This window comes from Rhinichthys klamathensis, unplaced genomic scaffold, assembly GCF_029890125.1.
Source record: "Rhinichthys klamathensis goyatoka isolate OS25496 unplaced genomic scaffold, OSU_Roscu_1.1 h1tg000147l_1, whole genome shotgun sequence".
NCBI classification, from domain to species: domain Eukaryota; kingdom Metazoa; phylum Chordata; class Actinopteri; order Cypriniformes; family Leuciscidae; genus Rhinichthys; species Rhinichthys klamathensis.
Genome location: NW_026606682.1, coordinates 1,100,136 through 1,115,000, shown reverse-complemented (window position 1 = coordinate 1,115,000; position 14,865 = coordinate 1,100,136). Strand labels below are relative to the sequence as shown.

Sequence of the window (14,865 nt, the reverse complement as noted above, 5' to 3'; positions counted from 1 at the left end):
TTACTCAGCACATCGTGTAATTTGTGTAACATTTCAAATGGACCCGCAGCTGAGGTATGAAATGGACATGGAAACGCAGAGAGATGCAGTAGAGTATTGTTGGGCAGCCGTGCTGAGGGAAAGAAGAGGGCTGTTTTTTGGCTCTGGGATCTGGCAGCACTGCTCTGCTAGTCTGCTGTTTGTTTTGCTCAACTGCTGCCTCTAGCAATGCTCCTGCAAGCAAAACATGATATCTGCTGCTCTTTTCTTCCTCGTTCTCGCACATTCTCTACTTCTCTCTCTCAGCCTGAAAGAACCTGTGGGGCGATGCAGAGACGCTGCTCGTGGAGCGCTAAGCAAAGCAAAGCCCACACTGCAAACACAGCCCACTTCTGTGGACCATCCACATTCCCTCGCTTCAGAGTTGAGAATGGATTTAAATTGCATAGGAACAAATTTTGTGGTTGAAATATTAAAGACCAATGTTCTACACATCCACAAAAACAAAAAAAACAAAAAAACATGATAATACTATGGTATTCTATGAAATATCTAGAGGTAACCTGGTAAATATAACATGGTATGTGAATATGAGAATCACTTCATACTTCTTTGTAAGTGCACAGTACAAACATACTAAAAAAGCACTTATTTTTAGACACGGTACCATAGTACCACCATAGTATTCTTGGAGTACCATCTCTTAATTAATTATGTTTTGAATAATTAATTAAAATTAATCAAACATATCTCAATATTTGATAAGAAAAGCCTCAAAATTAAGACATTTTAAAATGCTACATGAATTTCGTTCAGAGCCGACTAAAGTGGTGCTATTGTTCATGCCATCCTAAAAGTTTAGTTCTGAGGTTCATTACAGTTAGGATAGTAGAAACAACAGCACTGCTTTAGCCGGTAGTTTACGCAGTATCACTATTGACTGAGCTGCTAAACGACTTTGGCAAGCCTGTTATTATGTCTAACCAATTACTATCAACAATTTAAGGGCAGCATCACCAAAAAAAAAAATTTAAATCCTAGTAGCATTTTAATTACATATTTTGGCAAGTCTCTTCAGAGTAACAGATGAGGAACTAGGCTGTCATCTAATTGGGCAGTCTGGAGCTTGTTGACTAGTAAGGGCCAAACGGTGAGGGGGAAACAACTCATGGATCCATCCACTCTAAGAGGAGCCTGTTGTCGAATGAAAGGGACTTTGAAGTCTAAAAGGGCTTTAGAGTGTCCGCCCACATGGGGCTGGAAAATAGAGCGCCACTCAAAACTTAGCAAGATGTGGCATAATACAAACTAAAACTGGAGACCTGTTACTCATAGTGATATACTTTATAATAGAAATTTCCAAATGGCTACTAGGGAAGCGTCGATTTTAAAATTGACTAGTCAGTTAGTGGGTGTTTTGAAATACTAATCAGTCTAAAGGAATAGGCTAGATTTGCGTTCACCTGCTTTGGACTGAATGCTTTTCTTTGCAATTTTTAGGAAAATATTCAACTTGGCCTGCTGCCTTGAAATCATAATGCTTGTGGTTATGCTAAAAAACACAGAGCAAGAGATGACATGCACGTCCATCTCTTACATGATTTTGCAATGCGAGCATGCTAACAGCTAAAGCACAACACGCTTTCAGCAAACTACTGTAAATAAAACGGCACCACAAAAAAATTTTAAATAAAAAAAAATTATCAGCAAAAATCTATAAGGTTGGTTGTTGGATCACTAGTAAACAAGTTGAACCCTGTGACCCATTCTAGTAGCTAATTGCTATTAGTAATTGAAAAAAGGCAATTAATGTAAAGACGCAACTTATCTAAGATGATTTGGCTATGCAAACATGCTAACAGCTAAAGCACTCTTTTAAACACACGAGCAGCAGTTAAAGAAGTCATATGACGCTATTTTAAAAATTCATTATTTTGTTTATTGGTGTAATAGAATAGGTTAATATGTATAAAAAATAAAAACATCTTTCACATGCTCTACACTATTGCAGCACCTCTATACCCAGTCTGTCTGAAACGTGCTAAATTCTACAAAGCCCCTCCTTCCGAAAAGCTCAGAGTGCTCTGATTGGCCAGCAGACCCAGTGAATTGTGATTGGCCAAACACCTCAAGCACGTGTCGGAAATGTAACATCCCATAGCATAACCGCACGCTTCAGCTTCCAAGGCTTCTAAAGCATAACACACAGTTAATAATAATGTTGTCGGTTTTAGCGTGTCAGTTCGAGTCGGAGTTTCACAGTGGAAAGTAGTCTTTGTATAGAGCCGGCGTTGTCTCTCCCTGGCAGAGGTGGAAAGTAACTAATAATACTTTCGTTACAGTACTTGATTTTTAAAATTCAAGTACTGTATAATTAAATTGTGGCACTTTTACTTTTACTTGAGTAGAATAAAATTAAAGTATTTTTATTCTACCGACGGAGCAACAGGGCGAGCAGACACTTTTCAAACTACTGCGTGCGGTGGAGCCCTACGCTTCAGCCAATAACAGACAGGTCTGACTCGGGTGCAAAACCAATCAAAACTTCCAGTTCGGCTGGGGGGGCGGGGACTTCAAACCGCGCTTTGACATTCAATCACTGGCGCTCGTGTTTTGAACCAGTATCGCTAACGTTTCAATATTTTAGTGGTTTAATTCAAAATCAATGCACTTTTTGGACATTTTTTTAATATAACTCGTGATGATGATTGTATTCGTCTGAAAGAAGAATGTCATATACACCTAGGATGGCTTGAGGGTGAGTAAATCATGGGCTAATTGTCCTTTTTGGGTGAACTATCCCTTTAAAGACATACATCATTCTTATGAAAATACCTGAGCTAGCTTGATGAACACATATATTATCGCTATCATGTGTTTGTCTTGATGTTTCATCAGTCAAAACGTCTCTATTTGCATGTTATTATACCCATATAAGGCATTTCCTGAAACGTCATGAGATTAATACTTCTATGAATCTCACTTGTGGACTTTCTGCGCGAGGTGTGAATCAGTACTGGGCTTACAGTATGAATGAAACAGATATGACATGAGAGTGTTTAGCGCTCCATATCGCTATCATCTCCCCATTTTGGGTAAAAATTGAAAAATAATACTAAAGTACTTTGTAACGTAGCTGCTTGAGTAGTTTTTAAGCAAACTACTTATTTACTCTTACTTGAGTCATATTATTTTTCAGTGCTTCTACTTGTACTCAAGTAAATTATGACTTAAGTAGCAATACTTTTACTTAAGTACATTTTTTTTAGTACTCTTTCCACCACTGCTCCCCGGTCCAGGAAGCTGTCCTGTGTAAAATGCGCTGTGCACAAGCAAACTTTTTGGTTGCACTATTCAGGAATACCTTTATAAATAACTCTTAACCTCTGATTAACCTCTGAATGCAAAATCAGTTTTGCTTTCGCATCCAAACACACAGCGTCTCTGCGACATGACAACACAACAATTCACTGAAACCTCGTCTTCCATCCTTAAAAGGGTTTTATATTCTGAGGAAATACAGTAAAATAATACAGTAAAAAATCCTTTAAGAACCCAGTAGCACTGGACTGAGTTAAAACAGCATGAGAAACCTGGTCCTGGCCCCGTATCCTTGGGCACCACCCAAGACTTCGCGAGTGCTAGCGCCATCTCCTTGACTCCTGAATGTAAAATTCATCTTCGGTCTCCATTAGGCAGACAGACGCTGAGGCATCTGGAAATTAAGATTTAATACACTTTGAATAATTAAAGCCACAGATCAGTGGCAGCCTTAGATCCCTCCGAGAGGCCCAGTGCCAGAGAGAACGGGAACCGTGGGGCTTTGAGCTCTACTTGCAACACAGCGGGATGGACCGGCATCAAACAACAAAGGTGAGGGTGCATGGCAGGGTCCCCGTTTCTGCTAATTGCCTTTCTGATTAATTGATTAATTACAGTGAACCCTCATCGTTGTTATCCCGAGAGGATGAGGCGTTGGGTAGGATGAAGGTGGCATTTGATATGGAGTAGCTCAAGGAACTGAAATGACACGAGGTGAGGCATGCGCTCTTGGCACGGCCACTGGAATACTGATCCAGAGACTGGCTTCTCAAAGCTCCATCCTCGGCTGTTTGTAGTGCAGTGCTGTCAGCGCCAGTGCCCGGGATCAGAGGCACGGGAGACGGGAATTTGCAGAGTATTTGAGGGAGCTGGGCAGAGATTTGAGTGAGAGAGCGAGAGAGAGAGAGAGAGAGAAGGATGAAGAAACACCTGACAGCCAAACGGGACAGACGGTAAATCAGAGCTGGGTGGAATTTGGATGCTAGAAGTGGATGCTGCTCTCCACATGCAATAAGAAACAAAGGCCAGATCGAACAAGTGCAATTCAGTTTAGAGCCAAAGGTGGCTAAGGAATATATGGCTGGCACTGTAAGAAGGTCATTTATGAATACGATGTTTGTGTGTTTTATTTAAATTATTCAAGTTCTATAAAAGACAGGCATACAGACTGAAGGTTAAAATAAGATTTGGCACAAAAGCACCACGTCCTACATAATGGAATACTAACACGCTGCAAAATGGAACATGGCTCTATGTTTAGACATGTAGAAAATTTAGACTGTGAGATAAGACATCTCCAGGTCACATATACATATAGCCTATATACAGTATATATATAGCTTATTTAAGGACTGTTATTTTATTGTACGGATATTTTCATGACAATTAGTCGCATTTATCCTTAAATAATCTTCATTTTTTTATTATCATTATTCTTAATGGTGATTTTGATTAGATTCTCATTAATGTTAACCTGCATAAATCTGCATAAATATCATTATTTTGTGTTACAATAATGAGAATGGGGTTATTTGTTTTTGCATTACCGTAATATGAAATGTGCATAATTGTCATGGAAAAATGCCAAAATCTTGAAATACTTTTTCTGCATGAATATACAGTATATATATATATATATATATATATATATATATATATATATATATATATATATATATATATATTTATATTAGAAATATAGAAATGGGGTAAAAGATTTTTAGTCAACCACTTACTTTTACAAACTTTCACAAAGAAATAACTTTTCAGTGTACACTGTTCAGACACAGTTTATATTGTTTTAACAGTTTGAAATCCCTTTCAAGCTTTATGAACCAATCACAGACATTATGAATGATCTAAAAAAGTAATTATGGGCTCTCGTGACAAACTGAAGTGAAATCTAAATGTATTCTCATTTTTAATTAAGTCCCTCAAAGCGAAAAGGAAGAAAGTATAAACACGACGGAAGTCCTGATAAAAAATTCTCTGATCAGCTCAGCTGTGCAGTTTCCCTATTTGGCAGCAGTATATTAGTTATACTGATTAGAATTGAGGCTGTAAAAGCCTGAGAATATACCTTTCTTTCAAGAAGACAAAAGAACTCCTTTGTTTTTGGTGTCTGTGTAGGCTTTCTTTGAATTATCACCCTGCAGACAACTATATTACAAGTCTTATGTACTCACACCACCCAGAAAAGCTTTTGAAACACTAAGAATAAAATATTTGCAGAAAGCCGAGTTATTTTATTACCAAAAAGCAATGTAGGTACAATAGCTTTGAGCAGAAAGCTTTTAATGCTAACAGCTCTGTATGAATTATGAGAGCTATATACAAGTTTTAAAATCACATATACACCCGGGCTGATGACAAACACCCCCACAATCCTCTGCTTTTCCTGCTATTATCATGGGTGACATGTCTTTGTTTATAAGAGCAAACACAAGGCAGAGCATTACTGAATCACACAGTTCCCGCGGGAGCATCGAGGAGTTCCTTGGTGATATACCACCCCATGACTTATTTATCAAAACCCCCATTTGTCTCATCGGAGACGCACACTAATGAGTCTCAAATGAGGGAGAGAACGCAGCCGTAACACCAGTTTCATCATCCTTAAAACAAACTCCATTCATTACGCTTATGGACTGGGCGGCTCTGTCTCAATAGAGTTGGATAAAAAGAGACGGAGGAGAAAACCAAAAGATACTACGGCAATGTTGAGTTCCCAGGGTGGGTCAGCAGCTTTCATTCAGTCTCTCTGGTCCATTTACGGACAATCAATGTTGGTACACTATGAGCTTGTCAGCGTGACAACAAATGCTATATAGGCTGGAAACAGAGAACAGCGTGGTATACACCCACCCCACCATTATTCCAAAAACGATCCTGAAACGCACTCAACACAACCTTCTGTGCGGGTCTGTCAAATGCACTTTTGGCACTAGCAAAGGGCAAAACCGCTGTCCAAGTGTGACTAAATGAGCTACTGGTCGACAGCTGGGTTCACAAATAACGAATGCTGGAACAAGTGTGTTAGCAGTGCTATTTGTGTGTTTGTTTGTTTATATATATGTTTGTTTATTTCTCCTTGTGGATTCCTCAAGTGTGGCTTACTGAAGCAATTTTCCGCCTGGTCAGATTTAATGTGTTCCACTGTTTATCCGCTGTCAGGCAAATGTTGATTTATATACATTTGATTTGCAAATGTGACTCATTACGATTGGTGGCTGAACGGTTTATCTTTCATGTCTCGGAGAGCATGTTTGGCTACTTTTTAAGGTATGGTTGTTCACAGACTAAGCAGTAATAACGACAGAGATAAAGACATTTGGAAAGGGATTGTGGGAACTGTATTTGCAGTCTTATTTGTGGGAACTGTATTTGGATGGATGGATGGATGGATGGATGGATGGATGGATGGATGGATGGATGGATGGATGGATGGATGGATGGATGGATGGATGGATGGATGGATGGATGGATGGATTATTTGTGGGAACTGTATTTGCAGTCGTATTTGGATGGATGGATGGATGGATGGATGGATGGATTATTTGAGGGAACTGTATTAGCAGTCGTGGATGGATGGATGGATGGATGGATGGATGGATTATTTGTGGGAACTGTATTTGCAGTCGTATTTGGATGAATGGATGGATGGATGGATTATTTGTGGGAAGTTGGAACTGTATTTGCAGTCGTATTTGGATGGATAGATGGATGGATGGATGGATGGATGGATGGAATGATAGATAGATAGATTATTATTAAGGTTGGTGATTGATTGATTGGTTGATTGGACCAGTAAATAAGTTAAATTAGAACTAAGGAATGACTACAGGCTTATGTTAACCTTATGTTTATGTTTGTAGTCATCACAAGAATGCCCCCATGATTCCCAGAAATGCTGTCTAGGTAGGCACATCACTCGCTTTTGAGACCCCACTGCCGAGAATAATGAAAAGCAATCTCCGAAATCTCACTTCAACCACTAGTTATTAACCGGCGCTACCTGAAGATACCAGATGTGAAACACCAATCCTTCACTCCCTGCCTCAATTCCACACCTTCACCCACAAAACTCTGCCACTATCTCACCTTCATCCTCAACCCAATAAATACCAAATACCACCAACCTCCATGTCAAGAAGCATCTCTTCCAGTGTTTATAAGTCTTTACACACGACTGAAGCTGTTTAGGCTACTGAATCAACAGGAAATCTGAATTCAGGTTATGATGTAATGACATCTAGCTAATGTCCAAATCAATCATGCAGCAGCACATCTAGACAAAATATTAACTGTCAAAGAAAGAATTTTCTAGAAGAAGGATGATACTTAATGGATTTACATTTACATTTGTTCATTTAGCAGACGCTTTTAACCAGAGCGACTTAAACAATGAATTTGCTTAATAAAATCATTTTTTTATGGAAATATTGTGTCCATGACTTGTATTATGCAGTAACCATTTTACAAAATCAATAAAGCTATCGAGGCCATTACACATGATGAATACAGTCAAGGATAAAGGGGTTAAAGACATTTTGCAGCACATTGCGATGAGAAATCATCTTTAATGTAGAATCTATTCACAATCCACGCAAACATCAACATAAATATAAAGTAAACGATACATGAATCCTATAAAAGGAACATGAATGTAATGTAAAATTTCTCGCTCCTTCAGAAATTTTTTTTTTTATAAAAGATCCTACTGTCAATATAAAGGTAGACCTACAGTATCACACATTTGAAGAATTTTTATACATTTTTTAAAATAAATGACATCATAAGAATAAAATGATAATAATAATAGTAGGTGTACAAAATAAGACTTAAATTAAACAACTTGTGCACAATACAAATGAATGCATGGGCTCTGCATTGAGCTGTAATCCTCAAGATCAACTAATATTGAGGAAGTGGATACTGCAGCACACTAGTGAAGGTGTTTGGGAGTGAACACCGATAAGGCTGTGTGTAAAATTGTAAACATTTGTGTACATTACACCCAAATGCCCCTCTCAACGGCAAAAGCGCTGCTTAACAGCTGCAGAGTGCATGAACAGCCCCCTGGTCGACTCGAAACGGTTTGAGATACAAATACTCCCCTGAGACGACTTCGGCAGTCGAGAACGGGCATGTGGAGGATTGATGCGTGTGCGTGTCAGTAATCATAACCCACTGTACACGCGTAATGCTGCCTCTCGCACTTCCAGCGCTCATAAGAAAAGGAGGGAGAGATGTGATTGATATTGGTTTTTATGCAAATGTAGCATTTGTAAATGTACAACACGATACAATTTGCATAGTCATTCAGTCAGTGCCGTTTATAAGTGCATTAATCCAGCGCCGCTCTCCTTAGAACAGCTGCTTACACACAAAGCCAGCGCGAAAAGAACAACGCTTTGCAAATGGGACATGACTGCCCATGTGTGCATCTTCACCCCTGTATTTTTTGGTGATGGGTCGCAAACATGAAAAGCAATTTTCTATGAAATGAAAGGGAGCTGTGCACTGAAAGGGAGTTGCATGTAAATGTATGCATTGTATTAGGCAGACTGACCTCAGACATGTTGACGCGGCCCTCTTGGAAGGAGCAGTCGTTGGCATTGTGGGTGCACATGTGTCGGTATTTGCACCAGTGGCATGGAAAGGAGCCGTTCACACAGGAGAGACACCTATCAAGAGGAGACAGCAAGAGAAAAAGAGTATTATTTCATTATTATTTGCAAAATTACTCATTCTATTATAAGCATTCTATTTTAAAACATAACATTTCCACACAACATACTCATGTTTCTCTTTCATCAGCATTGGAATTTGGGACTTAGCACAATTATAATGCAGTTTTGTGGTTTAATTCATATTTGCATAATATAAAACAACGTGTTGTCCTAAATGGGAATAAATCAGATTTTCTGATTCAACAAAGAGGTGTGCCTCAAGGCTCAATACTGGGTCCACTTTAATCCAAAACTTGTTCTTGTGTTTTATCATGTAAAGTACTCCTTTGCATAAAGTTGATACTATTACATCTTGTATGGCTTGATTTTGAACTTCCTTTTAAATCACATATTAATCATGTTTTACACAGTCAACTTTGGAATTAGTATTTTACATCGATCTCAAAATTGTTTTTCATACAGTGTTTGTAAGAAACTTGTTTCCTAACTAATATTTCCGACCCTTGATTATTGTGATGATGTTTATCAAACGACATCAAAATTAGATCTTGCTTCGTTTAATACAGCGTATAATAGACTTTGCAGATTTGTTTTGGGATGTTCTTTTTTTTACTCATCACTGTACAATGTATGATGCACTCCTCCAATGGTCATCCCTGCATGCAAGAAGACATATTCATTGTCATCAATTTATTTAATTAATTCAACTTATTTTAATTATCCCAATACTTTGTAACTTTTTACCATTGACATTGGGAAAAGAGTGGTGCTTTGTGGTGTAATATTTTCTTTTTTTTTTTTTTTTTTTTTTTATTATGTTACATTGTATGTTAGGACCCCCTCGAAAACGAGATGGTGCATCTCCAGGGGTTAATCCTAATAAATAAACTTATTGTTCAATATCATTTCAGCATTAACAAAGATCCTACGCAGTGTGTATGAAACTGAACTGAACAACTAGTTGTTTGTTAATGACGTATTTAAATGCATATCCGAGGTGTTTCATGCCCTGGTAACCGTCCATTAAACCCTATTACCAAGATGGTTTTTCAAACAAATCTACCTCTTTTATGTCTTCTCTTTCCATCTTTCAAGCAGAGGTGACAAAGAGCGGGTGATGTGAGATGGACAGAGATTGAGACAGATCAAAGACATGTCGGAAAGATAGAGTGAACTAACGCTCTCATCAAACAGCAAAGAAAAAGAAACCAAAAGATAAGATGCAAACACACAAACACAATCCATTCATTCAGGTATCACACAAAGTAAATGACCAAAGCTTCACATTCAACAGTTTAAAGTGACATTTACATCAACAACACTGATGATTTGTTCGTTTAAGACGTTTAACAACTGAGCCCACATTTGACAGAGTTGGCACCTCAAGGTGAAGAAAATAAGAATGCCAGACACGTCACAAACAACACTGATCTGTCAACTTTCCACACATCGCACTGAGACAAAGGTGTAGGTTGGCTTTGTTGCTATGGATACAGAGGAAGATTGTGTTGCCGTTTGGCAGAGGAGGACAAGGACGCTGGTCTGTACTCTAGTCTCAGAGACCCGTCTCAAAAAGTCATAACAGAAGAGTTGCATGGGAGCAGTTTCTTATCACGCATTCGGCATGAACTTCAGAATGAACTGAGCTTGACATAAGAGGTGGAAACAGATTTGTGCAGTACTTCTAAACCATTACACAACTGTACAGGTGAAGTGAGTAAGTTCTGCGCCACTATATATATATATATATATATATATATATATATATATATATATATGGACACTTTTTCACTCAATGGCAAAAAATTTTTTATATACATACTGTAAATACTGCTTTTGGGGTCAGTAAATTTTTAAAAATGTTATTAAACAGTCTCTTATGCTTACCGAGGCTGCATTTATTTGATCCAAAATACAGTAAAAATTGTAATATTGTGAAATATTATTAAAATTTAAAATAACTGTTTGAATATTCTATTTGAATATATTTTAAACGTAATTTATTCCTGTGATGGCAAAGGTCAATTTTCAGCATCATTCTCCAGTCTTTAGTGTCACACGATCCTTCAGAAATCATTCTAATATGCTGATTTGCTGCTCAAGAAACATTTTTCATTATTGTCAATGCTGTCAAATGCTGTTCTTTTTATCTTTATAGTCATCAAAGAATCCTGAGAAAATGGTACACAACTGTTTTCAACATTGATAATAATCAGAAACGTTTCTTGAGCAGAAAATCAGCATATTAGCTTTGCCAACACATAAATAAATTACATTTAAAATATATTCAAACTATTACAGATTGCAATAATATTTCAAAATATTACAGTTTTTATAGCCTGGGAAAACCCAGACAACTTCCGGCAAATTTAGATTTGCTCTGAAAGTTAGTCTGGCAAAGAGCTCATTCAAGCTCATTTCCAATCCGCCGAAATCGAGGCACCAATCAGAAACGTTTGGGCAGGCTTTACACGATGACGACAGCGCTGGGATTTTGAAGCAGATTTTGTAGCCTACATTACAAAGATGGATGCCGCCGTCGAACATCACTCGTTCGAATCAGCTATCGCGTCTGTTTTAAGCGATTTGAACGTTTCCTTTTTGTTAAAAACCGAGCAAAGAACAACACTCGGAGATGTTTCTCCCCCGCTCTGCATACGTCATCTCCTTCATCGCTCTGATTGGTTTTAGGTCTATCCGCGACGTCCGTTGGTGACGCCCCTCTGGAAATGATTTGTCTATGACGCTTTGCCAGACCATGGCTGTGTCCGAAATCTCCACTCAAACCACTACTGCCTAACCCCTATGTAGGGGGTAGGGAGTAGAGCACTATATAGTGAGCTCACCAGCATAATAGAAACACCACTTTCGGACACTACTCGATCGTCTCTCGGCGCCGTTGATTAAACGTGCCATCATCTGTCAGCTGGTGCCGCCAGCTCTGGGCTAAATAGATTTTTTTATATATATATAAATACATTACATTATATTGAGCTTATTTCTCCAAAATTGTCAAATTAAAAGTCATTTCTGGCCGTTTCTGTTATAATGCGTTACTCTACACATGATTATAACTTAAACATAAATAAAATTAATACACATATTTCATATATTTTCATTTTCGCGCCACACCGTTTTCTCTTGCCTGACATTAGGAAAAAAAACAGATCTACGTTATCAAATATCTTGCTCATAATAAAACAGCTTTTAGACTCTGTGGAGATGCCACTCAATATTTATCTTTTTTGTTTGTTTGTTCTCGTGATTCAGAAGATTTTGCGGATTAGCAAAAGAAACAGGATTTCTAGACACAGAAAACGACGTGCTGTTCTTGCTACGCTAGCGAGACGTCGTCAAATTGTAAGTTAAAGATGAAGATGATGCTGATAGGTCTTTTACGATCAGCGCAATGCATGATGGTATGTAGGGCTTGGGTTAGTGACCATCGGTTGTACACTACTTTTCAAAATGCATTCTGGGATAGATTGAGTGGACTACATAGGGTATAATAATCATCACTATACATTCGGACAGCACTACAAAATGGCGAGCTCACTATATAGTCCACTATATAGTGAGTAGTGGGAGATTTCGGACACAGCCCATAACTCAGTTACAACTGAGAATGGTCTGGTTTTAACCAGGCTACAGTTTATTTGATTAAAATACTGTATTTTTGATTAAATAAATGCAGCCTGGGTGAGCGTAAGAGACTTCTTTTAAAAACATTTAAAAACATTACCGATCCCAAACTTTTGAATGGTATAATAGGAAATAAAATACACAGGGACTTGGACTACTTTTGAAGAGGGGGGGTATGGGCGTCCAACTCTACAACTCAATGGGCGTCCAAGCTCTACAACTCAAATGTGGAAGTACAGTCCACACAGAGTGCCACTTCCTCAGTATTTTAAGACACACTCCGCACTCCATGTAGCTCAGCGCTCCCGAATTCTCCCCAGACGGGCCGTGCTTTTCTCATATCATGAAAAGGCTTCTGCGGTCAGTGAAAGCATCACAAAGAGGCGAGAAGTGCGCTCTACGCCTCTTCCCCTGTCTGTGCCAAATGTTCAAAGGCTTATGATCACGTCCGCTGCTGGTGCATGATAAAGCTTTCTCCTCACTCTGCTCCGACTACATGAGACACAAGAGCCGCTGAATTAACGGACCAGCTGAACCTGACGCACACAAATACAGAGATTCTAAGGCAGTGGAAAGAAAGCGAGGGTGAGAAAAGGAGAAAAACGAGGATGAAACAACAAAAAGGAACAGAAAGAGAAAGAAAGGGAGGAGAGGAGAGCAGAGAGAGAGAGAGAGGGGGGAAAAGAGAGAGGCGTAGGGAAGCATCCACTAATGAATGTCACATTGGCACACTTTGATCTTGTATTATTCAGATCTTACTTCCTGAAGAGGCACCTAGATTACAACCATCACTGCTGACACACACCTCAACAGCCTCATGTCATCCTCCTTACTGCCAAACAATTCTTTCAAACTATTTCAATTGTCAACAAACCATTTTTTGACAAAATTGACTTTCTAAATTTCCCCTTGAAATCCATTTACAATGCTCATAAAGTTCTTGCAACATAATTAAAAATAAAATGATGTAATAAATAAATAGATGGATGTGAGATATATTATGGCACAATTAAATAATTAAAATGAAATTATTATTATGCAACAATTTAAAGGTGCGAAATGTAACTTTTCTTCTAAAATGAATCCTTTTTTTATTGCCTGTGTGTGAAGGGGTTGTAATCACACATTACAATGATCCCTTGTCGGGTTTTGCTATTACCTCTGAAGGCCAATATTCATATTTATATGTGAAGTCTCCGGGTCGGATTTTCTGCGAAATCCATCGGATGTGACGTGCATGCGCGCTCCCGAGCCTCTCTCCTTTTTATATACAGTCTATGCGACGACATGGGGTCTGATAACACCAAAAAACGACCTGCCTCCAGCACAACACACACTCCAAGACAAACTCCACATATATAAAAAACAAAACAAAAATGTATCTGCTGAAGCTCGTCAGGCCAAACGTGAATCGGATCGACTTAGGACGAAAACACACGGATCAACATCGGCAAAGCGTTTGAATTATGGAGAGACCTCCGCTATTTTTATTGTGATAAATTACAAGTTTTCAGATATGCTGAAATAAATAATGGTAAACTGTAATGAAATGGTAAGGTAAACTACAACATACATGAGACATGAAATGAATACAAAAGACTGTTCCAGGATAACAAAAAGTAGGTGCTTTAGGATCTAACTTTTATTTTATGTACTAGATCTACTGTCTAATGTCACTCATCCCACTCATAGACTGTAAAAAATATGGACAAAGCGTCTGTGACGTCACCCATAGACTCTCTGAAGAACGGTTTTGAAGCCGTTTATGGGGGGTATGGGCGGCGCCATCTTGGAAAATCTTGTGAAATCCTAACCCCGCCCACCTTCTGGCCAATCCATATATGGGTAAAAGGGCGGGCTTTGTGTGAGACAGAGCCGGCCGGTGGACCCGCCTCTTCAGCGCCTCTTCAGTCTTCAGCCGAGCCAAGCAGCCTCAGCTATCTGATCGACTGGCAGACTAAGCTACTTTTTATCATAGACTGTAAAAGCTTTTTATATTCACTGCGAAGCTGCTGAAGAGTACAATCAACTCATCTGAATTTGCTGGTAAGTTGTAACGTGAACAGTTAACAATAGCGAATACCAATAAGAAAACCGGTGAAAACAGACATTTTAACATGTGGGTCTATGGATATTTGCTCCCTTTTGGGACCTCCCCCTAGCGGATTTTCGATGTATTGCAGTTTTTCGCACTTCCGGGTAGGCTTCATTTTTCAGATTGGAATGTTGC

The 14,865-nt window shown here is 38.7% G+C and overlaps 1 protein-coding gene across 1 annotated transcript in view; it reads right to left on the bottom strand.

Annotated features, from left to right (window-relative positions):
* plxna1a (plexin A1a) overlaps positions 1-14,865 on the bottom strand; it is a 223,005-nt gene that overhangs the window by 84,511 nt on the left and 123,629 nt on the right. Inside the window, exon 9 of the mRNA XM_056257929.1 lies at positions 8,873-8,987. Within this exon, the coding sequence (XP_056113904.1) occupies positions 8,873-8,987 (115 nt within the window). The remainder of the gene's footprint in view (positions 1-8,872; positions 8,988-14,865) is intronic.